The following is a 26,806-nucleotide window of genomic DNA, read 5'->3' as shown; positions in this document are numbered from 1 at the left end:
GAATGATACTGCAAGGATGAGCCACCGCCGCCGCCACCTGTGGCTGTGTGCCGTTATACCCGCATGTTTATTGCAGCATGGTGAAGACGGCAGAAGCAGGTAGCAGGTTTGTGGGCTCGCAGTTTGTTTGTGTCTAGAGCGCGTGTTCTCTCTTGCGGTAGCGTGACGAGGGGGACGGACGGGTGCCCTCGGGAACCCAAGGCTGTGAGCTCTGTGATCATCAGTGCTGGGTTGCGGTGTTGCATTATTGGCAATTGGGCTGGGCCGGGGTTGAGGGTTCGCGGATCCGGAGGTGATCCGTTATGGCGCCATGCTGGCGGTGTTGAACGCCGCCACGACAGGGGCAGCGCCGAAAGGCAGCGGCTGGGGTGGCCGTTGCGGTGCGACAGCAGAAAGCGGAGCAACCCATGGGGCACTCCCCGGGGGTGTTGCGGCAGTTGTGGGTATGCTCGTTGTGGAAGTGCATGCGTTACCGCCTGCTCGATGCCATCAAACACTTACAGCGCCACAAAAATGACCTCCCGTACCGTACTACGGTGGTGGTGCCGGTGGTGGTGGTAAAGGCAGTTGCAGCTGCCGCCCGGTCGCCTTTGTCAGCCTCACCGTCAGTGCAGCCGTACGGGCCAGCAGGCTCATGAGGACCTCTCCTGGCTTTTCGTGTGCTTGGTGTTCATGTACGCGCCAGTGCAGTACGTTGTGTTGCTTGGTGTTGTTGCTGTTGTTACAGGGTGGTACAGCTTGTTGTGCGCAATTTCCTCCTCCGGCCATGTCTTCGACTTCCGAGAGTGATTTTGCGGAGCTATCGTAGGAAGGACCGTAGGATGCTAAGATACTCCGCAAAATCACTTACTGGTAACAAGAAAACCGTGTCTGGGCGCCCGCGTGTAATTTAACGCTTGTCTGGGCGCTCTAATCTCCTTACACTTCAATACCCCGTGAAGGCGCAACCCGCCCGCCAAGAAGCCGTGTTGCCAACCCCCTCTCACTCCAAGACACCCAGCCTGCCCACCACGAAACCGTGTCTGCAGTCCCCCGGCGAGATATGGGCGGGATGTTGAGTTAGGTAACCAAGTGGCCGCAAGGAGACGGAGGTATGTAATGCCGTACACAAGTGGTAATCACCCTACTGTTTGTACGGCAAACACGGAGCCATCGTTATCCTAGCTGCTAGTGCTTTGGGCCAGCTCTATTTGCTAACCGCATTGCCCCGCAGCGGCGACGAGGGTAGATGATAGGATAGAGCATCGCAGGCATGCGTGGTCCTTTTTTTGGTCAATGCCACGGATTGCAGATGCTGGTAGTTTGGTTTCGCGGCTCTGGAAAAAGCAAGGAGGCAGTGCAGCCTGTACACGTCAGTACGACAAAGCTGCCGCCATCGGCGCCATCTCCACCCTGACCCCCTCCCTCTCCAAGCGTATCGGTGGTTTCTCACTTAGCTTCAGTCCATCTCTACAGGGATGCTGCTTTATCTCTGTAAAGTACGACGATTTCGCCCGACATGTGTTCAACACAAGAACTCCACGAAAGCAGGCAACCACGTTGAAACCAGTCAGCAACGCCGAACTTGTAGTAACTAAATGCGGGCGCACCTGCTGCGAGCCCCCATCTCTATAGTTCTAGGCCGTCCGCAGAGTTTGTTACATCACCCCCTCCCCTTTTCGGGTTAGACGTAGATAGACGTAGCTTCAGTGAAGGCACACGCATACATACAGACGCATACTGACACATTTACTTTTTGTTGGACGCACGCGTAATAACGAACGAACGTCGATGCTACCCAAAAGCTTCATATCAAACGCATTTCGGCGAGCAGCTTAGTCATAGCACGTGTATCGTATATGTTGCTAATGGTATGTCTAAACGCATGGCTAAAGGTATGGCTATGAATTCTCTCCCGCTGTTGCTGCTGGAGATGGGAGGTGTAGGTGTAGGTGTAGGTGTAGGTAGGAGTTGTAACCAATCAAGTGTATGCGGTACACGCCCCCGCCAACCTATCTTCTACACACCCACCGCCGAAGCATCCTCCACGCCACCTCCCACCCGCTCCCCTTCTCCTGATGTAATGTCTCTAAAACACATCCATTTTTCTGTGCTCATGGAGTTTCCTCCGGAGTTGCCACTTTGCACGTCCCCAAATACAAGGACTACCATTACCGCGCTATAGCAGTTATTATGACCTACTATTATACAGCCGCTGCTGCCAACACATAACACCACGGCCCAGACGCAAAGGAATTGCGGTAACGATGGCTTTGAGGGGTTGAGCCCCAAAGCTACACACACACACACACCAGCACACCCTGCCTCAAATGTAATGTATGAAGGTATGGGCCATTCCACACACAGAGGTGGACAACTGTGCCACACACAGAGAGCGCCTCTCTGTCTGACGTGTACGGGTGTGCGCACAGGTGTGCCCTGACCAGGCGGAGCCCGTCCAAGGTGGGCACAAAAACCCTGTGCGCCATGACACGTGCGCATAGGACAATATGTTAAGACCAGCAAAGCGCCGGACACCCGCAGGGTCCTACTACTGCTGTTACCGTCCACAGGTATATGCGGTCATTGCCAACACAATATATACCGGGAATATACCGTCGCCACATAACCACCAAGGCCCCCAGCGGCGGCCAGCCATTGGCAACGCGCGCGCGACCACCACCGCATATTTGTCCCCCCCCCGCCCACACACACACACAAAACCCTGCTCACTGTTCGCTGTATTGCCTGTCCAGAGCACCGTCGTGTTAACTCCAGCCCTCCTTTTGCCCTTTTCCCACCGCGTGATGAAATTGAGAGCTACTTGGCATGTTGAGTTGTGCATCGGAAGCACATCACCCCCGCCGCGGCGATCTGCAAGGCGCGTAGGACGGTAATTGTGGCGGCTTTGCATGCAGACCTCGACACCCCTCTTGCTGCTGCGCCAGCTGCTGCTTCGGGTGCGGGAGAGGCAGCTGGATCCTGGGTGTTGCCGGCGACGCGTGTGGGCCAGCAGCAGTAGTAGCAGCGGCAGCGGCGGCAAAGGGCTCCTGCGCCTGGGGGTGCAGCTGCGTCTGCGACTGCGGACGTGACGTGGTGGCCTGTTGGGTGGTTTGTGTGGTTGACGGCACCTGATACGGCTGCTGCGGCTGCGGCTGCGGCTGCTGATGGTGGTGAGGCTGATTGTGGTGGCGAGGCTGCAGCTGCCTCGATGATTCCGGCTGTAGCAGCGCATGGTCGCACAATCCGCACCAGCGATCAAGCTGCTGGATGATGGTGTTGACGTTGACCCCGCTGGCCCGTTTCGCGCCCTCGTACGGCCGCACCGATGAGTGTGGCTGCAGTTGTACCAGCAGTGGAGGCGAAGGTGGCGCCGCTGCCGTCTGTGTCGCCACGCCTGCCTTGGGCTCCTCCGAAACGCCCGATGTTGGCACTCCCGCCCGTGGTGACGGCGACGCCGATCGCTTTGCCGCGCCCTTGAATCGCCGTACGGCGTCCTTCGCGCGTCGCTCCGCCACCACGGCGCGGTCCACCGCTTGCGCAGCCGCGCGCTCCGCCGCCTCCGCCGCGGCGGCGGCGCGTATCGCCGCCAGCGCCGCTTCACGTCCGGCGTGCACCGCCGAAGCGCGCTCCGCCGCCTCACGCTCCGCCGCAGCCGCGACGGCGGCCTTGGACGCATCGGCGGCGGCTTCCAGCGCCGTCACATCCGCAGCCATTTGCATCAGCGACTGCTCCAGCGCCAAGAGCGCCTGGGGCGCGGCGGCGCCCAACGGGCCGTGGCCTGGGACGCGCTTGGCAGTTGCTGTTGCTGCCGTTGTTGGATCCCGGATGCCGTCGCGCAACAGGCAGCAACACCGACACCCCGGCGGCCCAGCAACGTGCCCAGGAGGAAGCGAGCGCAACCATGAGGGTGACGGGTGGTATGGTGGAGGCGGATGGATGAGCGTCATGGGCGCAGTGGAGTTCAGGAGGGACCGGGAACACTGGAAGAGAGATAGGACGAGAGATAGGACGAGAGATAGGACGAGAGGTAGGACGAGAGATAGGACGACAGATGGGACGAGAGATAGGACGAGAGATGGGACGAGAGGTAGGACGAGAGGTAGGACGAGAGATAGGACGAGAGGTAGGACGAGAGATAGGACGAGAGATAGGACGAGAGGTAGGACGAGAAATAGGACGAGAGGTAGGACGAGAGATAGGACGAGAGATAGGACGAGAGGTAGGACGAGAGATAGGACGAGAGGTAGGACGAGAGATAGGACGAGAGGTAGGACGAGAGGTAGGACGAGAGATAGGACGAGAGATTGGAAGAGAGGATATCGGTCCTTGATTAGGCCCGCCCAGTACAACCCGTGAGAGCGGCTCTCTGTTCCTGCAGTTTCTTAGGTAGCCGCCTGCCGGCATTGGCACCCGTATCGTTCCCGGTTTTTCGCCCGGTTCTTCGCCCGGTTCTTCGCCCTACTCACCAGAGGACCCACGGGTCCGTTTCGCTCGAACGCGCCTGCCCTTCCTGAACACCTTCGCACCGCCGCCAGCCGCCCGTCCTGGCGTTATGAGTTTCCGGGCACTGCCGCCACCGCCTCCGCTATCCCCCATCACCTTGTATCCGCCGTAGCCGCCAACATCGACTCGCTTAGCGAAGGTACGGCCAGCGGAGCGCGATTTGGTGGGTGAGGCGCCGCCGCCGCCGCCGCCGCGGCTGCGAGCGTAGTGACGAGTCGGCGTTGCGACGTGTGGCGGCGACGAGGAGGACCTGGAAAGCAAAAGCGCAAGCATGCAGGCTGGGAGAAGATTCCAAACGGTAGCGAGCGCTCTGCAGCACGTTCAGAGCCGGCAGTGATGAAAAGAGCCGGCATTTTACATGCAGGCCCTGCCCCAGTCCCAATCTACATCACATGCCGGCCAGAAGGAAACCCTAAGTACACATACATTAACTCAGCTGCAGTTTCAGTTGCCACCGATATTTTTCCTTTTACATTCGGTGATAGCCGAGGAACTGGGTTGGTCTTACGAAGAGTTATTGCAGTTATTGTATCAATAATGCGTTTTACAACAATTCCATGGATGCCACCTTGCGTACCTGGAAGGGGACTGAGGGCGCGGCCGGAAGGGTCGTGGTGGTGAGGAGCGGATGGGCGTGCGCGTGCGTCCAGTCCTCGGGGTTTCGCGCCGAGACCGCATGAAGGGTGTGGATGTGGCGGTGGCGGTGGCGGTGGCGGTGCTGGTGGCGGGCTGCCGCCTCTTCAGCCCCGAACGAACTCCAAAGGACTTCTTGAACCCTCCCGACACGCCGACCGCTGACCTGGCAGCAGCAGAGCAGAGCACGCGCACCCCACGGAGGAGATGATAATAATGATAACAAACACACTACATACTATGTATGTGTGTTTAATGAATATATATATACATATATATGTATATACATATATATATACATATATACATACTATATGTGTGTGTTATTAGTCGGGCGGTTACACACCGGTTGCACATCACGCGCATGCGCATGCGAACTGGTGAGTAAGTCGGGAGTGAGGTGGGAGGTTGTGGACTGGGGTTTTTTATATGGGGAAACTTACCCATGGGGCTTCCGGGAGGCGCCGCCGGGCCCACCGCCGCAGCCGCCCCTGCCACCGCCAGGGCTCGTAGGGCTGCCGCGCCGTCGCCGCCGCTGCTGCTGCTGCTGCTGGTCCTGCTTCTGCCTCAGCCGCTGCTTGGTAAATAAGTAGTCGTAATTGTCCTGTGTATGTGTCAGAAAAAGGGAGTGTTGCCATCATCACCATCTTCATCAGCAGCAGCAGCATTAATATTGATTATTATGTCTGTATTATTATGAGTATTATTACTATTATTACTATTAGAAGTAGTAGAAGGAGTAGTAGTGATGCGGAGGCGGGCGGGAAATGCAGGCGGGCACCCGAAGTCGGGAGGTGAGGAGCAGACGTGGGAAGGTGTAAAAGCTACGTGTACGAGACCGGAGTGGTACCCTCCCCCTTTCCATTCCCTGATTCGCCCTTTCGCCTCTGCCTCTCAATCATCCATATCATTAAGCGATTTTTTGTACGAGGACCAGCCAGATCCCGCATGCGCGCCATTACCATTACCATTACCATCTACTAATACGATTACGATTACGACTCCTGTCTTTTGACGGGACTCTGGAAGGCAAAAGACACTACACATGAGGAACAGGCACGGCAGATAATGATGCTGGGGGTGATGCTTTGCGATCCACCCGCCCAGAGGCGACCAGAGGCCGCACAGCAGACTCACTCGCCCGGCTGCCAACCCCTCACGATGCAGCATGCTCACAAAGGCCCCCTGCCGTTGGCTGTCAGCGGCAGTAGCAGCCGCCGACATACCACCGCCGCCGCCGCCCATAGCGGCGGCGTCAAATGTGACGCCGGCGGCGCCGCGGGGGACAACAGGACTGGCTAGCGCGTCCTGGCCACGGTACCCAGGCGGAACAAAACCATGGGTCGCTACCGCCGCCGTCGTCGTCGTCGCCGCCGCCGCTGTGTGAGGCCGCTGCGGCTGCTGCCCCTGGAACGGAGAGTAGGACCGCTGCGATGGAGCTGCTGCTCCTGCCGTACGGTATGGGTGAAGACCGGTGACTGGCACCGGCATCGCTAGCCAGGCCATGCCGCTGCCGTCAGGAAGCGGCACCCACCCCGTTCCAGGCTGCTGGTACAGCAGCGGCGACTGAGGCGCCGGTGACACAGTTGGCGGCTGTACTGCATGTCTATAGGACCCAGGGGAACCGACGGCGGCGGCGGCGGCACCGCCGCCGCCGTAGGAGACACGCATTGCGGCAGCCCCCTCCTCGTACGGCCGTGGTCGCGGCGGCGACGTCGTTTGTCGACGTGCTTGCTGATGCTGGCGTACGTCCGGCACCAGCGGCGCCGCCGCTGCTGACTGTGGCCTCTGCGGCGGAGGCGCCGCCACCGCTGACAGTACGACCATATCGCTGCCGTCAGGGTTGACGGGACGTCCCCAAACCCAAGCCACGCCGTCGTGGCTGCCGCCGCCGGTGCCGCCTGCCGTCGAGCCATTGACGCGTGACAGAAAGCTCCGGCCCAGCGACGGGCTGCCTGGTGCCACTGCGTTGGTGCCCAAACCCAACACCGGTACCTGCGGACCTCGCTGGGCTCGAGACCGAGGTGACATAGCTCCGGAACCGTGTACGGCATTGAAGCCAAAGCCAAAAGAGTCCCCGGAGGAGACCAACGGAACCGGTGTGATGCCGGGGGCCGAGGCGGCGGCGGCGGCTACGGCCTCGCCACCCATGGCGCCAGGTCCACTGGCATGAAGCACGGCATCCGAGTCGCCGGCGCCGGTACGGTCGCCGCGGCCACCGCGCGGCTGTGGTGTGTCGTACACGCCGTTGGCACCGGGAGCCACTGCCGCTGCCGCTGCCGCCGGCTCGCCGGACAGCGTCGCTTCGCGATTGGCCCAGAACTGCTCCAACTGGCTGCCGGGGGCCAAACCCTGCTGCTGCCGCAACGGCGGTGGCGACGGTGCAGCCGCCTCTGCCGCCCCCGGCAGCGGTCCTATCCGTACTTGCGGTGACGCCGGTACCGTCAGCACGCCAGTTGCCGTCGCAGCCCTGCGTATGCCTCCGCCGCTGCTTTCACCGACGTCGGGTGGTCGGCGCCGGTCGACGCTACTTGCCCGCTGTAGCAGCAATTCCGCCTTGTTGCCGCTCCTGCCGTTGCCGTTGCCCTTGCCATCGTTTCGGCTGCGGCTGCGGCCGCCATCGCCACCATCAACGCCAGCGTGCGAGCTGGGCGCGCCACGTGCGAGCAGGTGCCTGTCGCCCCAGCTAACCGTGGACATGTGACCAGGTGAGCTGGGCGCCGCAAGGCTCGCATGTCGCGGGGTCACCAACGGGGTTGGACCTATGGAATCTGGAAGCTCCTGCGGAGACGCAAACACAGACAAAGTGGTTGACCGTTAGCGGTTGGCGTAGTTGCGGTTGTTGCGGTTTTGCGGTTTTTATAGCAACCCAACATTGAAGTTGTTGGGGGTGTAAGTTGGGGTGTACATTAGCAACGGCATCATCCAGGACGTCTCCTGCATTCATCATATCTTCTCCGCCTCGCCCGTCCGTCTCCTCGTTGCCTTCTGTTCGCCAGGGCCTTCCCCCTTCCCCTTATATCCCCCCCTCCCCAACCCCAGTCGGTTCTGCTTCTTGTACACTCTTTCCTGGGCAGCAGCTTCACTCATTCGTGGTTCGTCTTTCCCCCTCTCCTCCCCAAACCCACCTCCCGTAGGGCCCACATGGGCATGCTGGTGTCCGTCCGGGAGGGCGAGTGGAGGGCGGGGGCAGACGGGTTAGGCTGGAAGCCCAGAGCGGCGGAAAACACACGAGGAGCGATACGCCGCTTGAGCTGCAGGGGACGAGGTGGGGCGAGGTGGGGAGGGGTGGGGTGGGGAAACCCGTAAAAACGGCTTGAGAGACGGGACTGAGGGTTTAGGGTATCAGAGCCATGTTTGGAGGCGCCCGAGGTCCCGAACTTGACCCTCTTTGTTGCTTTTTGATACCTTATGTAATTCCCTTGCACCATCATCTTTGCATGTCTTCCCCCCAGCCCTGCGCTCTCCCCTCAGTCGCCCCCTGGCTTCTTCCCCCCTCGCCTTGAGAATTCCCAACCGGGGGTCCGTATTCTGTCTGAGGTCCACTCGGAGCAGCGCCTGGTGCTCCTTCATCAGGGGAATGAGCTCAGCCTCCGCCGCGGCAGTCAGCTGGTTGGCACGCAAGCTGAGAAAGATGAGCCGTCGGTCGTACGATAGAGCCGTGCATAGGGCCCGTACGCCATGGTCTGTCAGCTGGAATCCACAGGTCCGGAGCGAGAAGGGAAAAAAGTAAGAGGGCCAGGGGCCAGGGGCGAGGGTACGCGTACGTTGGGCCGGCCGCAATGGGGCGGCGCAAGGGCCTGGTGGCTTGGGCCGACTGCCTGGCAGAACGGGTATGTGCATATGTATGTATATTTGTATGTATGTTTTTATGTCTGTCTCTCTGCCTGACACTGCATGCCACTGTGGTATAAAAGCCTCCCTAATCTCCTCGCACCGGATAAATTCTGCACCCAGGCCTACCCAGCCCCACAGCCGGTCGCCCAGGTCCCAACCCAACCGCAGCAAAACCTCTTGTTTGTTTGCTTCCAGCTCCTCCTCCACCACCACCACCACCATCACCACCACGATCGCCCTCCCCAATACACCTCCCAAGCATTCCATCCAATCCTGCACACCACCACCACCACCACCACCACCATACCACCCCTCTGAGGTTCACCCCCCCCCGGCAGCTTCACTCGTTCGTGGTTCGTCTTCTCCCCCCCCCAACCCGTGCCCCCACCCGACCTTACCTTGTTCTCCGCCAGCTCCAAGTGCAACAGCCCCCCGGCCGCCTGATCCACCTGCCTGGCTATGAGCCGCAACTGGGCATGATGCTCCAGATGGGCCCTATGCCGGGGTAGCGAGGTGTCGGGGTAGTGCCGCAGCTGCTCGTCGAAGGCCAGGTTCAACCGGCGATCTACATGGGCCTGAGGTAGGGGGGTTCAGGTTAGGTTCGTAGGGGGCCCAGGGGGTAGTTGGGCAGGGACTTAGGGTTCTCGGTCTGTCGCGCACCAGTTGGTAAAGTTGGAAGTCCGCCCTGTTCTGCCGGCCCCTTTACATCTTCTCACCCTCGCAGCCTCCTCCTCCTCTGCATTTCCCCCCCCGTTCCCTCCCTCACACCTCCTCCTCTGTCAACCTCTCGTCTTTACCTTTATCACGGCCGCCACATCCCTGGCCGCCGCATCCGTTAGGTTGCAGGCGGTGAGGTCCAGCTCCTCCAAAGTGTTGTTGCCGATCAGACCGGGCTTGAGCCACTGATCACGAGACGGGGGAAAAGGTGAAAAGAGGGTGGTTTGAGGAGATGACGGAGAAGAAGAAGAAGAAGAAGGAAAAGAAGAGAAGAAAGGGAAAGGGTAGGGCAGAGGGCGGATGGGGGTGTAAAATGAAGGAAGGGGCAATAGCAAGGAAGGGACACATCCAGGCAGCGAAACAAGACCCAACCATAGACACAGCTCCCAAGCGACTTACTCATCGCTACCAATCCTTTCCCAACAGCCTGCAGCTTTCCCCGGGGTGATATGCATGTATGTATATATGTATGTATGTATGTATGTATGTATGTATGTATGTATGTACAAATGTACATATATAGACACGGGCACTCATGCACATATCCCCTCCAAATAACACCTAAATACACCCACGGCACTCACCCGGACTCGTTCATCTCCCATATGGCTCCCCGCGAAGCTGAGTCTCTTCAGGGTGGAGTTGGTGGCCAGGGCCTCAGACAACATGGTGCAGCCGCTCTCACTCAGGCGCTGAACAAAAGGGAAGGGAAGAAAGAAGAAAGAGTGTGGGGGGAAGGGAAGCGGGGAGGTGGGAGTGAATGGAAACGGGGTCCGACAGTACCGGGACAGTGCCAATCCGGATCCAACCCCCCTTCCTAGTCACCGCTTCCAGTGGCCCTTACTTTCCAAATCCCCAACTCCAAATTCCAACTCCAACTCTCCCCGCCTCTCCTTCCACCCTCTTATTTTAGTCCTGGCGGCTAGCTAGGTAGGTAGGTAGTGTTCCGTGGTCGTCATCACTACATCATCGCGAGGACTGCTTCTCCAAAACCGCCGACTGGTCAGTTCTGCTTACTGTACATCTGCCGCAGCACTCTTTCCTTGGCAGCAGCTTCACTCGCACACGTGGTTCGTCTTTTTCCCCCTCTATCCTTTAACACACACATACATACATACATATACACGCACGCGGCCCAGCCCGGCCTCCACGGACCCGTCCGGCAATCGGCTCACCAGCCCCAGTACTAGCTCCTCCACAGGTGCTCTCCGCAGCACGGCACATAAGGCCTTGCACAACGCCATGCGGACGCTGCGAGGGGGTAGGAGGTTTCGGTGTTAGTGATGGGGCACCAGAGGGGAGTTATAATGTGTTTGGCGGCTGCGGTTCGAGTTCTTTCATGTATGTTTGCGCATTTCCATTTCCAGTCTACTCTGCTGTGCTGGAATCCACCGAAGGTAACTAACTGGCCACTGGTTCGCAACAGTGCTGTATATGGTAACGTACGGCGATGGAGAGAGGTATTACGGCACGCACATAGATCAGAGACAGGAAGACAGTGTCAGACAGCCAGGGGCAGACGGGCAGGCGGACAGGTAGAGAGACAGACGGACAAACAGACACGCAGACAGACAGGAAGGCAGGCAAATAGGGACAGAAAAGAGGCAGAGGTAGCAAGCGGCCGGTAGCGAAAAGGGGTGGGATGAAAGCACACCAGAGAGGCAAAACAGACATACAAGGAAAAAGATTCTCAGCGCACAGCCTTACAGGTGGTGCTGTGCATTGGCCGATGCGATCTTGACACCTATCCTATGCTCCTGCGTCAGGTACATGAGCTGGCCGCCGCTGTAGGACTGTAGCTGGCCGTAGTGGTATTGCGACCACAAGGTACCCCTGATGGTGCCCCGGTTGGAGCGGTTTGGGGACATTTGGATTTGTGAAGATGGAAGATGAGTGCAGATGCTAATCGAGTGCTATTGAACGTGAAAACGGTTGAGCTTAAGAGGCCCCCGGGAATAAGAGGGGGGATGGCGCCGGTCTACGTGGTAGGTTGGCATGTGGGCGGCTGGGGTGCAGGCGCCCGTTACATAGTCGGCGGGGCTAGGGAAGGGAGGAAGGGGCGCAGGGTTGGGGTTGGAAGGAAGGAAGAAGGTGAAGGCAGCCGCATCGAAAGGGTGAGAACCGTTTGGCCCTGGTTGCGGGGATGGAGACGGTACAGGGGCATGGATGGTCCAATTGTGCTACGTGAAAGGTATCAGCAAGACGAGAGCTTCTGTACCTTGGAACGCAAAGAATCCGCAGGCTCTTGACTCGGTGTGCGTTTTCCCTTAGCTTCTTTGACCAGGTCATCAGGTCGTCGCGGCTCATGGTGGTTGCGTTCACCTGCGGTTCCGGTTGGCAGTAGCCAAGGAATGGAAGAACCGTCTCAGGTGGCATGTCATGCCACATCAGGGATTTGAGGAGCTTTGGCGGTTGGATTGCGCGCACCTCAACATCCCCCTGCTCAAGTTGTTTATCGAGGACGACGACATCGCTGGTTGGCGGAGGCCGAGGTCCAGAGCGCTCGTTTCTTCCCAGCATTTTGGTCCTAGATTATATGTATGCTTTATGCGAATCAACCTGCTATGAAAAATTCTGTCGGGTTGTGACGCTTAATTCAAGCTCGCTCTGGTTGGCTCCAGACGGCAATTCGGTCGCTCAAGCGCCGTAGATAAATTACTGCTTACGAGTTCATAAGAGAAATGATAACGTTCAATTCAACATGCAAAAGGCGTTAACGAGGTACCGGTTCGGGGGTAGCCATTGACCCGACTTTGACCCACGTTGCTTAGGATCCAAAAAATGCTTCTATACATCAAATAGCTTAAACATGGTGTCCTGAATTGTTAGAACATATTGTTGTGCGAAGCATCGAAGACTGTACGCAGCACACTTATGTTATCCGTTCACTTGCAAACTCATAGGGCCGAAGCTACTCTATTGTAAACAAGAGGCTATGCATCGAAGGATTTCCATAGAGCTTCAGCATTACCGTTTCTGTCAACTGACTGGGATCCGGAGCCAACTGTCATTTCCCCTTTAGTAACTCACAGTTCTTGCTTGAAGCAAAATTGGATGCAAGAAAACGTTACAATCATGTATCTGTGTGCAATTTGCTGGCTTGCATATACTGGGGTTTGGGGATGAAGCAATAGACGGTTCCAGCTTGGTGCCAGGCACACAAGGTGGATCTTGGGTTCAAAACGCTATGATGCAGGCGGAATTGCACGATGGCCAGTCCATTTCAGCACGCCTCCGCTTGCTCGGTTCGCCGGCTTCGCAAATCGACGAAAGGCAAGTTTTTCCACAGTGAAACCTCTGTAATGCCCACATGAACCACTAATCTACGACGGTTGGATATTAAAAACTAGTTTACCGTGTCGAAAAGGCATCTCCAAGGTCTTCCGCCGCCGCAATTGCGCGAGCTTGAGTCAATACACATCGCTTATGGGTCATCCATTTTTACGCCCCACAGGAAAGTTGCGGTTGCGGCGGGTCTGGCTCAAGACTTGCTCACTGCCGCATCCTCCTTCCCACCGCGTGCCGATGACCCTCCTCTCCCGGTGCTTGCACATTACAGCCGCGCTGTAATCGAATGGACCGTCTCGTGCCTCCTGAAGTTGAAGCCGCCGCTGCGCACCACAGTCCAGGTAGGCCACGTCTTAACGCCTTACCTGCTGCCGAAATCGCAACGAACCCCAACGCCTCTCCCTTGCAGATTCATTCAAACAGCCCGGCATACAGCACAGTCAACCCCTGGCCATCCCGCTTACACGAAAAAATGCGCCCTGCGCTGCTCAGCTTCCTTCCCCTGCTCCTAACTCCAGCAGGTCATCACCTGAGCCTCTGCATTGGCTCGTCCTGCACTGACCCACATCTTTTTGCATGCTTAAATTCTAACACACAGGAATACCTTTTTCCAACTTCTCCCATCCTGCCCCCCCCCGCCCTAGGATAATCCTGCTGCTCAGGACCCCCGACCGGCCTTCCTCGCCTCGGCCCTGCGACTATGGCAGCTCCTCCAGCTGCTGCTAGAAGGAGACCCACGGGTCGGTCTCGCGGGTGGCGCTGGTGGCGCTGGTAGGGGTGCTGGTGCCGTAAATGGAAGGAACGGCGCGGCAGTGCTGTCGCTAGCGGGTGCTCCCGGGGGCAGCGTCCCAGGATCCCTCTTGGCAAGCGCCGCGGCGTGCATCCGCCTGGCTTTCGCTCTGCCGGCTCCTCAGTCGCTGGCACCCACTCCGAAGGCGACTGCGGCGGTGGTGGTGGTGACAGACAGAGAGACAGGAGCTGGCACTCAAACTGGGGAGGCCTCCGCGGGTGATGCCGGTTTGATGGTGGCACCGGCGGCATCCCGGGGCCCATTGGCGGGGGAGCTGTGTCGCACGATACACCGTTGCCTTCGGGTGCTACTGCTGCCGGCGGCGACGGCAGCTGGCGGCGGACGCGGCGGCGGCGGCGTGATGCGGCCGTCTCTGGAGCAGTGCATGGCGCTGCTAACGGCGCTGCTGGATGTACGGCCGTGGCGCGACGGCGCCGGAGCCGCTGGCAACACTGCAGCCGCCAACGCCGGGGAGGCAAACGCAGATGCAGAGAAGCAGCGCGGTAAGAAAGGACGCGCGGCGGCGCCGCAGCCACCATCGCATCCAGCCGCCAAAGCTGCGGCAAACGGCGGCGGCGACTTAACGCCGGCCGCCGAACGCACTGCTGCTGCTGCTGCGGTCTCTCCCGTGGACGTTCAGGCGACAGAAGACACAGGCCCGTCTCCCATAATGGTTTCGGAGTGGGCCCGCTTGTGCGGCGCTGTGGTGCAAGCGACCCATGGGTCAGTGCAGAGCCATCCGACGCCCAAAAAGGTCTGGAGAGCTTTCGTGCCGGATCTGGTGTTGCCACTTCTGGAAGTATCGCACCCTCACGAAGCTTTGGAAACGACGCTGAAAATGGTACTGGGGCCGGCAGTGGGGGGAAGTACGGCGAGTACGGCAGCCGCAGCGTTGGGATGTCATCATCACCAGGGGTCCATTGCTGCTGCTGCTGCTACTGCTGAGGCGGCGGCGGCGATGACGGAGCTTGGCCGCGCGGCGCAGCAGCTTCTGGCTTCCGTACTGTTTCAGGAGGCCCACGTGGGCGCACTGGCGGAGGTACGGCAATGCACTTTTTGCCTCTAAAACATCGATAGGACAGGGACTTCGCGGATGAGGTCTTCTTTCTTTTCTTCATCTTCACACATACACACAGACACACACACGTGCGCAGCCTCTCCCCACCACCACCACGCGGCATCTTCCCTCTGCTTCTCAGAAAATATTATCAGGAACGCAGTAGCAACAGCAGCAGTAGCAACAGCAGTAGCAACAGCAGCAGTAGCAACAGTAGCAGTAGCAACAGCAGCAGTAGCAACAGCAGCAGTATCAATAGCAGCCACAGCAGCCGGCAATTTTTAAACCCCAGGGGAATGGGGGAGGACAGGGAGGAGATGCGCAGCGCTTGTTGTTGTTTTTTAATATGTCCACCCAAAATGAACCTCTTTAAACTTCATGTTTTTATTTTTCTTCTTCTTGTTCTTGTCTTCATGATTAGCACCGTAATATATAATAATCGTATGATTCTTCCTCAGCCACCTCCCATGCTGTCCGGCCAAATCCTCAAGCTCAGTCGCCCTGTGTCATGACTGTCTGTCTCGCACCCTGTACCTTCGGAACATGCGGAATCCGCTCCACGGCCCCGTACGTACGTATGTATGGCGCGGGGGCCCTCCGCAGCTGTTCTCCGTACTGTTGACTACTGCCGCGGCTGAGGCAAACGTCGAACCCAGCCGGCCGGTCGGTGCTGCTACTGCCGCCGCGGTCGCCGCCGCCGGCCCTGGTACGACGGCGGAGGCGGCGGCCGCGGCCGCGGCGGCTTCCTCGCCCGAAGAGGCGGCGGCGGCAGTAGCAGCGGCGGTGGGAGCTTCAGGCGGTGAGGCCGGGGGGCTGAAGGTGTCGCCGTCGACGTCACCGTCACCGTCGCTGCTACTGCCGCTGGACTTTTGGGACGTGGCGGGTCGCAGCTACCACGGGCAGCTGCTACAGGTAGGGAGCAGGGGAGGTACCAGATGGTGGTAGTTTGGTGTACGAGCTCGGCCTGGGCTGCGGTACGACATGGTGGTAGGCCTGCTGTACAAGGCGCCTCGGCTGATCATCCAGGGGCACTACCGGACATGGGGTATTATTATTTATTATTGTTATTAATGATATTATTATTGTTACTTCGGTGTTTATTATATTTAACTGCTTTATCTGTCGTTGCCGTACTTGGGGGCCGTCCCTCCTACGTCGTACGCTGGGTGGGTGCATCACCCCCCCCCTCCTGGCACATTACCGCAGCGGCCTGATACCGTACTTGCATTTGCAGGTCCTCGCGAAGGCTGTAGCTGGCTGTAGCAGCAGCGCCAGCGTCGGGTTGGACCGAAGCCGTGGTGGCAACGGCCTCGCTGGCGGAAGGACGAGGGATGCCGTACTGATGTTGGGGTTGCCGTGGCTGTTGAGGGCGTTCTGTAACGCTATCGGTCGTCTTCGGCGAACCGTCGCATTCGATGCCGCAGCGGCGGCGGCGGTGACAGGATCTGGCGGCGGCGGTGGCAGCAAAGGCAAGCGCACTGACAATGCCGCCGCGACGGCAAATGGTCCCGGAGCCGTTGAGGACGGTACATCTATCGTTACGGCGCCGTCGTATAAAGCCCTGATGGCGGCAGAGTTCAACTGCATGGCGGTCCTGTCGTACATGCTGCTACAGCCGCCGCCGTCGACCCCATCAGCGGCTGACGGCAGCAGCTCAGCCGACATCGCAACGGGGCACCTGGCCAAGAAGCGCAAGATCGCGGCCACCGGGACGGCCGTAACGGCTACAGCGGCGGCGCCGCCGCCGCTGCCAGCGATGCCGTACGGCACCGTTACCGGAGGGGCTCCATGGCGACGGCTGGCCCTGGCCGGTCTTCTGTCTGCTGGCCGGGTGGGTCCGCTAGCCGGCTGGTAGCGGCTAGGGCTTTGCGTGGCGGCTAGGGTGGCGCTGGCGGACTTTGGCTTGGGCGCGTGAAGCCTCCTTTTGTGTGCGCCGCTACCGGAAACACCTCCCCCTCGCACGCACCTCCCCCTGCACAACCGTTCCTGCCCCGTGCGCCGCGTCAAGATGATAGGGGCATATAGGGGGTGATGTCCATACGTGCCATACACCCCATAAAAGTCGGCAACGCCACACGCCACCCCACGCCACTCCCAGTCGCAGCCCCAGTGTCACCCGGTGCCATCCTCCTCCCCCCCCAACACACGCACACACACATACACACACGCGCGCGCACACACCCTACAGTATCTCCCGTGTGCCGTCGCCTCGTCACGGGAAACCGCTCTGGCCTGCAGGTACCGCACCAAAACCCCCATGATGGTGTGATGAGCTCTGCTCCCGCCGCCACCCTCCGCACCGCCCAAAAGCCTCCCGGGGTGAGACGTCACCCTCCTCGCTCTGCCGTACACAGGCCGCCGGCGCGTATCAGCCCACGCGAGACCTTACCGGAGCACATTGTGCCGTACTGGCGGTCGTTGCGGGGCGCTTACTGGCGGCGGACGAAGGATCGCTGACGGCGGCGGCGCCGCCGCCACGGCTGCGGCGGCCTGTTGTGGAACCTGTTGAGGATACTAGGACGCCCAAAGCAAAGCGGAAAGCAGCACGGGCAGCTGCGGCGGCTGTTGTTGACGGCGGTGAAGCTGTGGAGGACGGTTGCGGCCGTGTGCCGTACGGATCGTTGGGCTCCATGAGCACCTCCCTGGCGTTGTGTGCCGTACTGGATCTGGATCACAGGTGCGTGAGATCCACGTGGTTCGGAAAGTGGTCCCAAACACCACAAGTGGTCCCGAACGGCCGCCCCCCCGTGAGTGTGCCTTGTAGGGAAGGGAAAAAAACTATTTTGTCGCCTTTTGATCTTTGTCACAACAGCAGTCCTGGTTGTTTGGTTTGTTCTTCGGTTTTTGGTTTTTTAATTTTTTTTTTCCTCTTCAAAAGGGGTCTTCGGACCCCTCGCCCTTCGTCAATGCTATTTCCTTTCTTCAGTGTTCAGTGGTTTCCTCGTAAGCGTCGTCGTGCCATTGTCAGTTGTCGTACCAAACCCTGGCGTCGACATCCGCATACATACATACATACATACATACATACATACATACATACATATATAGATACATATATAGATACATACATGCATACATACAAACAAACATACAAACAAACATACACGTGTAGGGTTCTCACGCCCCATCTGGAGGGAATCTGGTCACTGTTGTGGCGCACCGCTGCCGGTGGCCCGTCTGACTCCGATGCCACGGCGGCGTTGGCGGCGGTGACAGACGCTGATACATCCGCCGCGTCGGCCGCCGCCACTGCTGCCGCCGTACTGCAGCGCACCCTCCGGGCGTTTTCGGAGCTTCGTCAGTTGCAATCGTTGTTGGAGTCTCTAGGCGCCGCGATGCGGCGCATGTGCGGCAGCGGCAGCGGTGAGGACAGCGGTCACCACAGCACCGCTGGCGGTGCTGGCGACGGCGCCGCAGTGGCGGCGGCGCTGCTTGTACGGCCGGAGGTGCTGGCGGAAATCCGCCAGGCCATAGCTTCTGTTCCCTCAGGTACGCCTTGTGTCGTGGGCTATCTATCGCGCCTTATGTCCTCCTCGTGCGGTTCTTGCGGTTCTTGTGATTCTGTATGTTTGTTGTTACAGGTTGGTTAACTTCGCCAGCGGCCCCCTTTCCCGGGCAGTCCCTGCTGTCCCCTGCTAGAGGGGCACCCTAATCCGCCACCCCATCCGACTTCAGAATGTATTCAGGCGGATTTGAACCCGGGCCGGCCGGGAGCAGAAGTCAGGCCTTAACCTCTGCCAGAGCCGCCTGCCAACCTCTATATGTATGTCATGTGATTCGCGTGCTTTGTGGCTGCAGGTCAAGTCCCGGCGATGATCGACTGGGTTACGGCTGACCTGCAAGCCTGGTGTGGTGGGGTTGAGGTACGGATGCGTGTATCGGACTCCGCGTCGGCAGCGGCGGCGGCGGATCTATTCCTCGCCACCGGCGCACTGTACGACACCCTACTTTCGGCGTTGCGACTGGACCTGGCAACGGCCATGCCAGTGGCGAAGGCGAATGTACGGCTGCTGACGGCGCTGTCGCCGCCGCTGCTGTCCTCGATGCGGCAGTACTGCAAGTCGCTTCGCGCTGCGGCGTCAGCGGCGGCCGACGGCGAAGCCGAGGACGCCACGACGGTGGCGGCGGCGGCGGCGGCGGTGGCCACACTGCGGCTCCACACGGCCCGGCTTGCTATGCTCCTGCGTGTGTACGGCGCTGTCGTACGGACGAATTCCGTTTGCGCGGGGCTTCACCCCGAGGTCCCGGCGCTGCCTGATCAGGACATATCGCCCTGGTCCCGACGGGTAAGAAGGGAAGCAGGGGAAACGCTTGCACAAGACAGGATGGTGTTCTTGTGTACTGTTCCCCGTGCCGTCACCGTGCCGTCACCGCGCCGTCACCGTGCCGTCACCGTGCCCCGGAGCCCGTCGCCCGTGTTTTCGCTTTCGAGAGGAAGCTTCACGTCAAGGCATCTCCAAGGCACGCCCGCTCCTTCCATTCAATTGTTCACATAGAACAGATATAACTTACAACTAACGTTGCCTAACAACCGTTGACCAACTAACGCTGTCCAACCACCCATTCGGGTCCGGGGCGTTTCCGGGCGACAGGAACATCAGCAGCAGCAGCAGCGACATCAGACGGTGTCGTACAAGTCCCGACATAGTCCACCGGGCGGTTACTTCGCGCCGGCGCTGACGTACGCGGTACGAGCTGCCAGTGCAGCGGCGGCGGACGGCGGTATTACCGCAACCAGCGACGTCGACGGCGGTGTTGACTCCGAGCTCCGCCGCCTCCGTAAGGCCCTCAAAAACGCCGGCGCCACCCAGCCGTACGGCACGGGCCCGCTGCCGGGTCTGGCGCAGCTGGCGCTGGCGGAGGGCGGGGCCGCCGCCGGCGGGCAGGGAGGACACGGTACGGCGGGTTCCGGAGCGGCGGCGGCAGCGGCGGCGGCTACTGCCGGCGCTGGTTGGGCGGCGGTGGAGCTATCCAAGGCTATTCATAGGTAGGCGACCTGTATGTATGTGTGTACGTATGTATGTTTGTATGCTGTATGAATGCTGTACGACTTCTTATATAATTGCATGAAACACAACGATCACACCTAATGGAATACTGTTACCTGGTTGCAGGTGCCTAGGCCACCGTCTGCAGGTGCTTCACGAGCGCCTGCTGCGGCGCCGCCACGACTGCCCGCACATGTACGGCAGAGCCTCTGCGCAAGGCCTTGGGGACGGCGGCGGCAAATCAAGGGTGGATGCAGCAGCTGCGCGACGAAAGTCCGCTGGCGGTGAAGGGCCGGCCAGTCAGGCGGCGGGGCCCCCAGTCGACGGGCTGGTTAAGGGTGCAGCGACGGCAGAAAGGGCCGAGGAAGAAGAGGGGTTGGATGAGGAGGAGGAGGAGGAGGAGGAACAAGAGGTGCGTTTGCTGGCAAATCTGATGCTAACGCCACTTTCAACCAAAGCTGCTACGGCGGCTGGTTGTATTGCTGGCGGCGGCGGCCGCTCGGCAGCGGCGGCGGCAAGTACGGCGGCGAGGCAAGTCTGCCGAGGAGGCAACGCCGTCGCCTATGCTTTTTCGGCGCCACTTGCGGGTGCCGCCTGGCGCGATGTCCTTGCACTCATGGGAAGCATCGCGCCATGGGCGGAGCGTACGGCACTGACGGAGGTGCTGCAGATGGCGCTGACGGCGGCGTGCCAGGGCTGTGTGGCTAGCGGCGGCGACGGGGACGGCGTCGTGTTGCGACAGCTGCAGCCAAGTATTGCCGCCAGCTTGTGCCTGTTGGAATTCCAAAGTTTGCCTGGGGTACGGCAGGCGCTGCCGTACGCCTGGATGGCGACGGCGGCTAGTGCGCTGTGCGCCATGGCGACGGAAGTACGGCAGGCTGTCGCCGCCGCGGCGATGGCTGTCTCGGACGCCACCTCGTTTGGTGACGGTGACGGCTCAGAGAAAAGAAAGCGCAGTGCTAAGAAAGCTGCCAGGAAAAAGGCCGGAGCAGGAGCAGGGGTGGAGGAGAGAGAGGCTGCCGCCGCGTATGTTGCGGCGCGCCTCGATGCGTTGCTTGCCGCCGCCGCCGCCGCGGCGTCGTCGGCGGCGGCGGTCCAACCGACGGGGTGCGATGCCGGTGATGGCGACGACGACGATGATACTGCCGGGAACGAATGCGGCGACGGCAACAGGGTGTCATCATCCTCGAAAGTGCTGGCACGGCTCTTGACACAGCAAGCTAAATCTTTGAATGATGATGATGATGATTACGTTTGGAGGAGCTTAGCGAACTGGAGCCGTGACGACGTCGGCGCCGTATCGGAAGGTATTATTCCGGCAGGCGCTGACGGCGCTACTGCTGACGGCTTCGACGCGGTGGCGTCGGCGCTGCGCTCCCTCTTGGCATTCTTGTGCGACAAGTTTTACCTCGAGCTGGTTCCGCGCAAGGCCCGAGAGGCAATGGTACGGCAGGTGACGGCGGCGACAGCTGCCGCAGTGGACATGCTCCTTTTGCTGCACCGGCAGCCGCCAGCTGAGCAGCAGCAGCAGCAGCAGCAGCAATCCCGAAGGCATAACCGTGGCATGCTTCAGCGGGTACGTTGCGAGGTGCTGAGGACGGTGTTGGCCTGCCTGCGTGCCTGGCAACGTCTCAGCGTTGCGTACGGCAGCGATGGCGGCGGCGGCGGCGCCTTCTGTGGTTTGGCGCTCAGTGGCGGCGAGGATGGCGGCGAGGATGAGGAGGACGAGGAGGAGGAGGAGGACGTCGATGACAGCAGCGCTGTGGCGGCGGAGGACCTCTACATCCCCCCGCGGGTCGTTTGGCTGGTGCGGGTGTGTCGACTGCTGGTCGCGGAGGCGGAGGCGCTCGACGGCGTCATCGCCGCTGACCCTGCCGCTGTCCTGCTCCCCGCGCTGAAAATGGAGGTAGTGTACGACAGCGGAAGATTACTAACGGCGCTGTTGACGGCGCGCGACGACGGGTCGTCCTCCCTCCCGAAATCCGACGATGCGCCGCCGACGGGCCGGACGGCACAGGTCGTCGCGCGCCTCAGGCTTGCGGATCAGCTATTACGGCAAGCCGAATGTACACCCGCCGCTACATCTGGCGGCAGCAGCAGCACCAGCGTGCCGCTCCTCTGCAGGCTAAGCCTCGCAGCTGCAGAAGCGGCAGCTGTGATTGCAGCAGCCTGCAAGGCGGGCGGCAGTAGCAGCAGTGCCGGCGCTGATGGCGGTAGCGGCGGCTGTAGCAGCACCGCAGCATCAGCTCCGATGCGTAAGGCCCTCGCTCGGTTGGCGGCGCGGTCAGGGAGACTGTTGTCATCCTCCGCACATTTGGGTGCGGCAGCGGACGAAGCTGCTGCTACTGCTGCTGCTACTGCTGCTGCTGCTGTTGCTACTGCTACAGCCGCGACGGCCGACGGAGCGTCGTTAGCAGCAACAGCAACAGTTGGGGCGGCGTCGCTGCGATCTTTGCACCTCCTTCGCGGCGCGTTATGTGTGGCTGGCTGTCAGGGCCAATTGCTACAGCTTGCCGATACGGTGGCTACTGCTACGGCTACAGCGGCTGCCGGCGCTGCAGCAGGAGGAGGGGTTTCGTGCCAGGAAGGAGCGACAGCCACCCGCGCTGGCTACCGCGGCGGCGGCGGCGGCGGGAACATGCAAATACCTGTGGATGCTGGATTGCTGCCGGAGCTCCTGCTGAGAGCTAGTCGCTGGGTTGCGGCGGAGCGGCGTCTGTACGGCACATCCTCCGTCGGGTCCGTCGGGACGAGCAGAAGCGATGGAGCCGCCATTGCTGCGGAACCGCTGGAACACTGCGTGGCGTTGATGTACGGCATCGCCACGTGGCTGCCGGCGTTAGGCCGCGGCGGCCGCCGTCGAGGTGTCGGCGCCGGTAGCGCCACCGCCGCCGCCGCCAGCAATGACATGTCGCACGCTGGCGCGTCGCTGTCCGATGAGTTGCTGGCTCTGTTGGTTGCCGTACAGCAGGCTTTATTGGCATGTACGGCACCTCCAGAACGTTTTTGCTACGCGAGGTGGGTGAGATTTGTTGAAGAGAGCCGTCCCGCTGTGTTTGTCCCCCGTTCGTGTGATGGTCCGTCAGTCCGTCAGTCCGTCAGTCATATGTGTCGTACCTTATTGCGTGTGTCGTACGCTGTGTAGTCCTGAAAGGGCATTAGGGCCCCGGATTAGACGCATTGCCCACTGCACGGCATCGGTTGCCGTTCAGTTCTGAATGCATTTTACTTTTCTGAAAGAACTTAGAGCCTCAAAAAGATGAGCGCCAAAAAGCCCCCAATACGGCTGCCCCCGTGGAAATTACAGTAAAGTAAATCGACATGGGGGATTTGTTGAAAAATCCGCCCCGCTGCCCTCCCCCGTCCGTGTATTCAAACCAACAGTTGCCGATATCGCCGCTGCTGCCAGCTGCCGTACACGCATTCTGCCGTACATGCAACATGGCCGAAACCCTCTTCTCCAAATCGAGGCATCTCTTGCTCTCACGGCGTTTTTCTCTTTCCTTACCTTACTCACCCCACCCTCGCGCACACACACGTACACACATACATACATACATACATACATACATACATACATACATACATACATACATACATACATACATACATACATACATACATACATACATACATACATACATACGTACACGTGTGTCTCCGAAATGTCACGACGGCCAGGACGAGCAATCTGTGGGGCGTGCTGCTTGCGGACCTGCATTCAAATAGTAAGTGTTGGTTAATGACAGTTGTACGGTTGGTTTTTCGTTGGGCCATTAGTACGGAAGACGAACTCGTCATTAATAATGTATAACGATATCCGGCACCCTTTCATTGATTCTGGGGCCACCTTATTGCACAGACTGACAGACTGACAGACAATGCGTTACTAATTTTAAGTTAAACGTAATTCTTATGGTAAGCAGCAGCAGCTCGCAACCCAGTGCCATAACTTGCCGCCATGCATTGTGCCGCCATCGTGATGATGATGATGATGATGGCGATGGCGATGGCGATGACGATGATGATGGTGATGGCGACGTCTCACCAGGTGCCGCATACCACTGCCGAAGCTCCCTGCTTGGCTGCTTCAGGTGAGTGTACGGCAGTCGTACTCCGTTTGCTTATTCGTACGTTTCCATCGGGACATCATCACATCGTCTTGAGAAGCTAGCCGGGAGGGGCCGTGATATGTACACGTGATCATGTTATTGGTGGTGGTGGTGGTGGCGATATGTTGATGTTGTTGTTGGTGATGATAGTAGTGGTAGTGGTGTTGGTGTTGGTGTTGGTGTTGTTGTTGTTGGTGGTGGTGGTGGTGGTGGTGGTGTTGGTGGTCCATGGTGCATGGTGCTCTTCGTGATGTGTTCTTTTTTCCCGTTCCCTCAGCCTCTTGTGTTTCTTTCTTTCCCTCCCCTCCCTCTCTCCCCCTCCGCCTTTCACCCCCCCTCTGCCCCTTTCGGCGATTGACTTGCTTGCTCAACGGCCCCCGTAACAGCCCTCGAAGCCGTGATTCCATTCCTCTCCCCTCTCCCTCGCATGCACATGATCGGGCTACATCCCACCCCACCCCACCCCTCCTCACACACCCAAAACCCCCCCCGGCTCCCCCCCTTCACACACACACACACACACACCCTCAGAGCGGCATTGGCACGCTGCAACAGAGGCCAACTGGCAGCGCTACTGCGTGATCTGCTGTCTCGTCTCCGGCTTCCGGAGGGCCTTATGGAGCCCTTTAGCGGAGCCGTACAGTCGCCGTCCAGGGAGCAGCTGCAGCAGCAGCTGCAGCAGCAGCAGCAGCAGGAGCAGGAGGAGTATCAGCAGCAGCAGGAGCTCGTTCCGTCGCTGCAGTGCTTGCTTGTCTTTCTGGAGTGCCTTTCAGGCCCGCGGGTCGCAAAGCTGCTGGCGGCGCACGGCCCCAGCGTGGCGTTGACGTTGACAGAGCTGCTGGCGGCGGTGGCGGCGCGTGTCGCCACCGCTGCTGACTCGTTGGGTTGCCATGGCAAGGGCAACGGCAAGAGCGGTACTCCTTCGACTCGGGCGACGGTGGAGGTGGTGTTGTGTTGTGCGATTCGATGCCTCAAGTCGATTGCGGCGCGCGAGGTGACGTTTCAGCTGGCGCCGCCGGCGGTGACGGGGATGCTGTCGGCTACCCTAGCCGTGACGTCGTGTCCGCTACTGCGGCCGCAGCCGCTACTGCCGACGGCAGCGGCGGCGGCGGCGGCTGATGCGCAAGTTGGGGCATCCCGTGGCGCAGGGTTCGGCAATGGCGGCGGTGGTACGGGATCGGACCTGTACTTCCTGCACGCCGCTTGCTGCGGCCATTTTGCCGCCTTAGTACGGCATCATGAGAATGCCGTACGGCATTGTGCGGCGCTGCTAGTGGTCGGCTGTCGTGAATTGCTGTTGCGGCTGGCGTCTTGGGCATCCGAGCTGCGGCTTGCTCAGCGGCAGATACAGCTACGCGCGTCGGCAGCGTCGGCGTCGGCTGTAGCCGCCGCCGTCGACGGCCTGGAGCGTTGCGCCGTGGCGCTGGCGAGCGTGTACGAGGCGGTTTCGGAGCACCCTAAGACCCTGGGTAAGTACGCGCCACACTTCTTGGCCGATTACGTAGTCCACGCAGCGACGCCATTGCCCTCCCTGGCGTTGCTAATGCACGCCGACGACAGCAGCGACCCATGGGTCATCCCGGACGCGACGACGGCTCTCACTGACGCCGTCGGCGGCAGCGGCGGCGCGGACCACGTCCACTATGGCTTGGTCAACGCTGGCGGCGGTAGTACAGGCGTGGGGCCCACGCTGCTGCCCCAGCCGGCGCATGAAGCCCTGCGACAAGGTGCGTTTTGTCTAATGAGCTGTCTTGGGCCGCAACAGCTGCAGCACCTGCACTTGGCACTAGGGTCCGGAGATGCCGCGACGGCGGCTGGCGGCACAGGTGCGGCGCGTCGGGCGGCGCTGGCGCAGCTTCGCAAGGAGTACGACAGCTCGTACAAGTACAGCGGCAAGGTCTGATGAAATATATGAACATAACCATCTGGATGAACATCTAGAGCAGTCGGATTGACGCACTGTGAAGCAATGGCAATAGCAACATCAACTGCAGCAGCAGCAGCAGCAGCAGCAGCAGCAGTAGCATAGATACATCCTGCGCAGCGGCGTGGTTTACTTGGCCAGTGTTTGTCCGTTTGCTGCCGCTGCGCGAAAATAAATCGTGTGACTCCATATGGTTTTATTAAGTAGCTGATGAACCTGATGATGCCCGGGGAATTTGCGGCGAACGCCGGATGTGTTGGCCTGCTTGCTGTTGAGCTGCTGGATGAGGCCTGGAGGTGCCGGTGCTGGCTGAACGGTGTTGTTGCTGGTAATGGAAACAACTGTTGTTGCTACTGGTACTGCTGCTGCTGCTGCTTCTATTACAGCTGCTCCTGCTGCTGCTGCTATTACTGGTGTTGTTGCTACTGCGGCCGTTTCACGATGTGGGTTCCTTTGGTAGGGCCCGATGCCGGAGAGCCAGATGCCGGAGACGACGGAACCAGTTTCCCTCTCAGTTTTCTAACGACCAGGTCCGCTGCGTGAAGGCTCTGTCGATGCTCTTTCTTTCCCCCAATTTCTGTTGCTCACCCTTTTCTCTTCGTTCTCACGCACGCTGTGTGTCTGGGTGCGTGTCTCTGATCTGGGTCATAGCTGCAGCTGAACGGGCGAGCGCATCGCGAATAGAGAAAGGGTGATAAGGACAAACATCTGCGACGCTGGAATTTGGAAAGGACGCACAGTGTTATTATTTTTTGGGCATGAACGTATCGAGTCGAAAGCGCCATGTTGCGATGAACGCCTGTATGGGATGTCAGCTTGCGTATTGTGGCGCCAAGGGCGCTCAAACAGGGCGGGTCCTCGTCCGTTGTGCAGCGTCGCCGCCAGAGCGCTCCGCTCACTGCCACGTTCAGGCAGCAGGGGACAACATTTTGCTCTGTTGCAGGTCAACTCACGAGCAGAGTTCCCGTGAGAAGT

At 59.8% G+C, this 26,806-nt stretch overlaps 2 protein-coding genes across 2 annotated transcripts; one reads left to right on the top strand and one right to left on the bottom strand.

The window, feature by feature from the left end:
* Positions 1–300: 300 nt before the first annotated feature.
* Positions 301–11,540, bottom strand: VOLCADRAFT_97964 (uncharacterized protein; the record flags this gene model as incomplete). Its single annotated transcript, XM_002956850.1, has 15 exons — positions 301–363; positions 604–715; positions 2,781–2,853; positions 2,900–3,059; positions 3,111–3,962; positions 4,582–4,735; positions 5,063–5,284; positions 5,562–5,722; positions 6,256–7,899; positions 8,247–8,372; positions 9,354–9,530; positions 9,753–9,857; positions 10,257–10,364; positions 10,848–10,923; positions 11,380–11,540. The coding sequence occupies 15 exons, from the start codon at positions 11,538–11,540 to the stop codon at positions 301–303; spliced, it is 4,194 nt and encodes a 1,397-aa protein (XP_002956896.1).
* Positions 11,541–12,373: 833 nt separating this feature from the next.
* On the top strand, positions 12,374–25,810 carry VOLCADRAFT_97963 (uncharacterized protein; the record flags this gene model as incomplete). Its single annotated transcript, XM_002956883.1, has 18 exons — positions 12,374–12,393; positions 13,232–13,301; positions 13,605–14,253; positions 14,391–14,473; positions 14,697–14,789; positions 15,411–15,719; positions 16,042–16,638; positions 17,046–17,126; positions 17,162–17,484; positions 17,734–17,770; positions 18,077–18,296; positions 18,606–19,093; positions 19,400–19,794; positions 19,922–22,050; positions 22,339–22,817; positions 23,847–23,889; positions 24,681–25,634; positions 25,734–25,810. The coding sequence occupies 18 exons, from the start codon at positions 12,374–12,376 to the stop codon at positions 25,808–25,810; spliced, it is 7,047 nt and encodes a 2,348-aa protein (XP_002956929.1).
* Between the last annotated feature and the right edge of the window lie 996 nt (positions 25,811–26,806).

This window comes from Volvox carteri (assembly GCF_000143455.1).
Source record: "Volvox carteri f. nagariensis unplaced genomic scaffold VOLCAscaffold_66, whole genome shotgun sequence".
In the NCBI taxonomy this organism is placed as follows: Eukaryota; Viridiplantae; Chlorophyta; class Chlorophyceae; order Chlamydomonadales; family Volvocaceae; genus Volvox; species Volvox carteri.
Note: the sequence above shows the minus strand (reverse complement) of the source record. Positions and strands in the feature narration are given on the sequence as shown.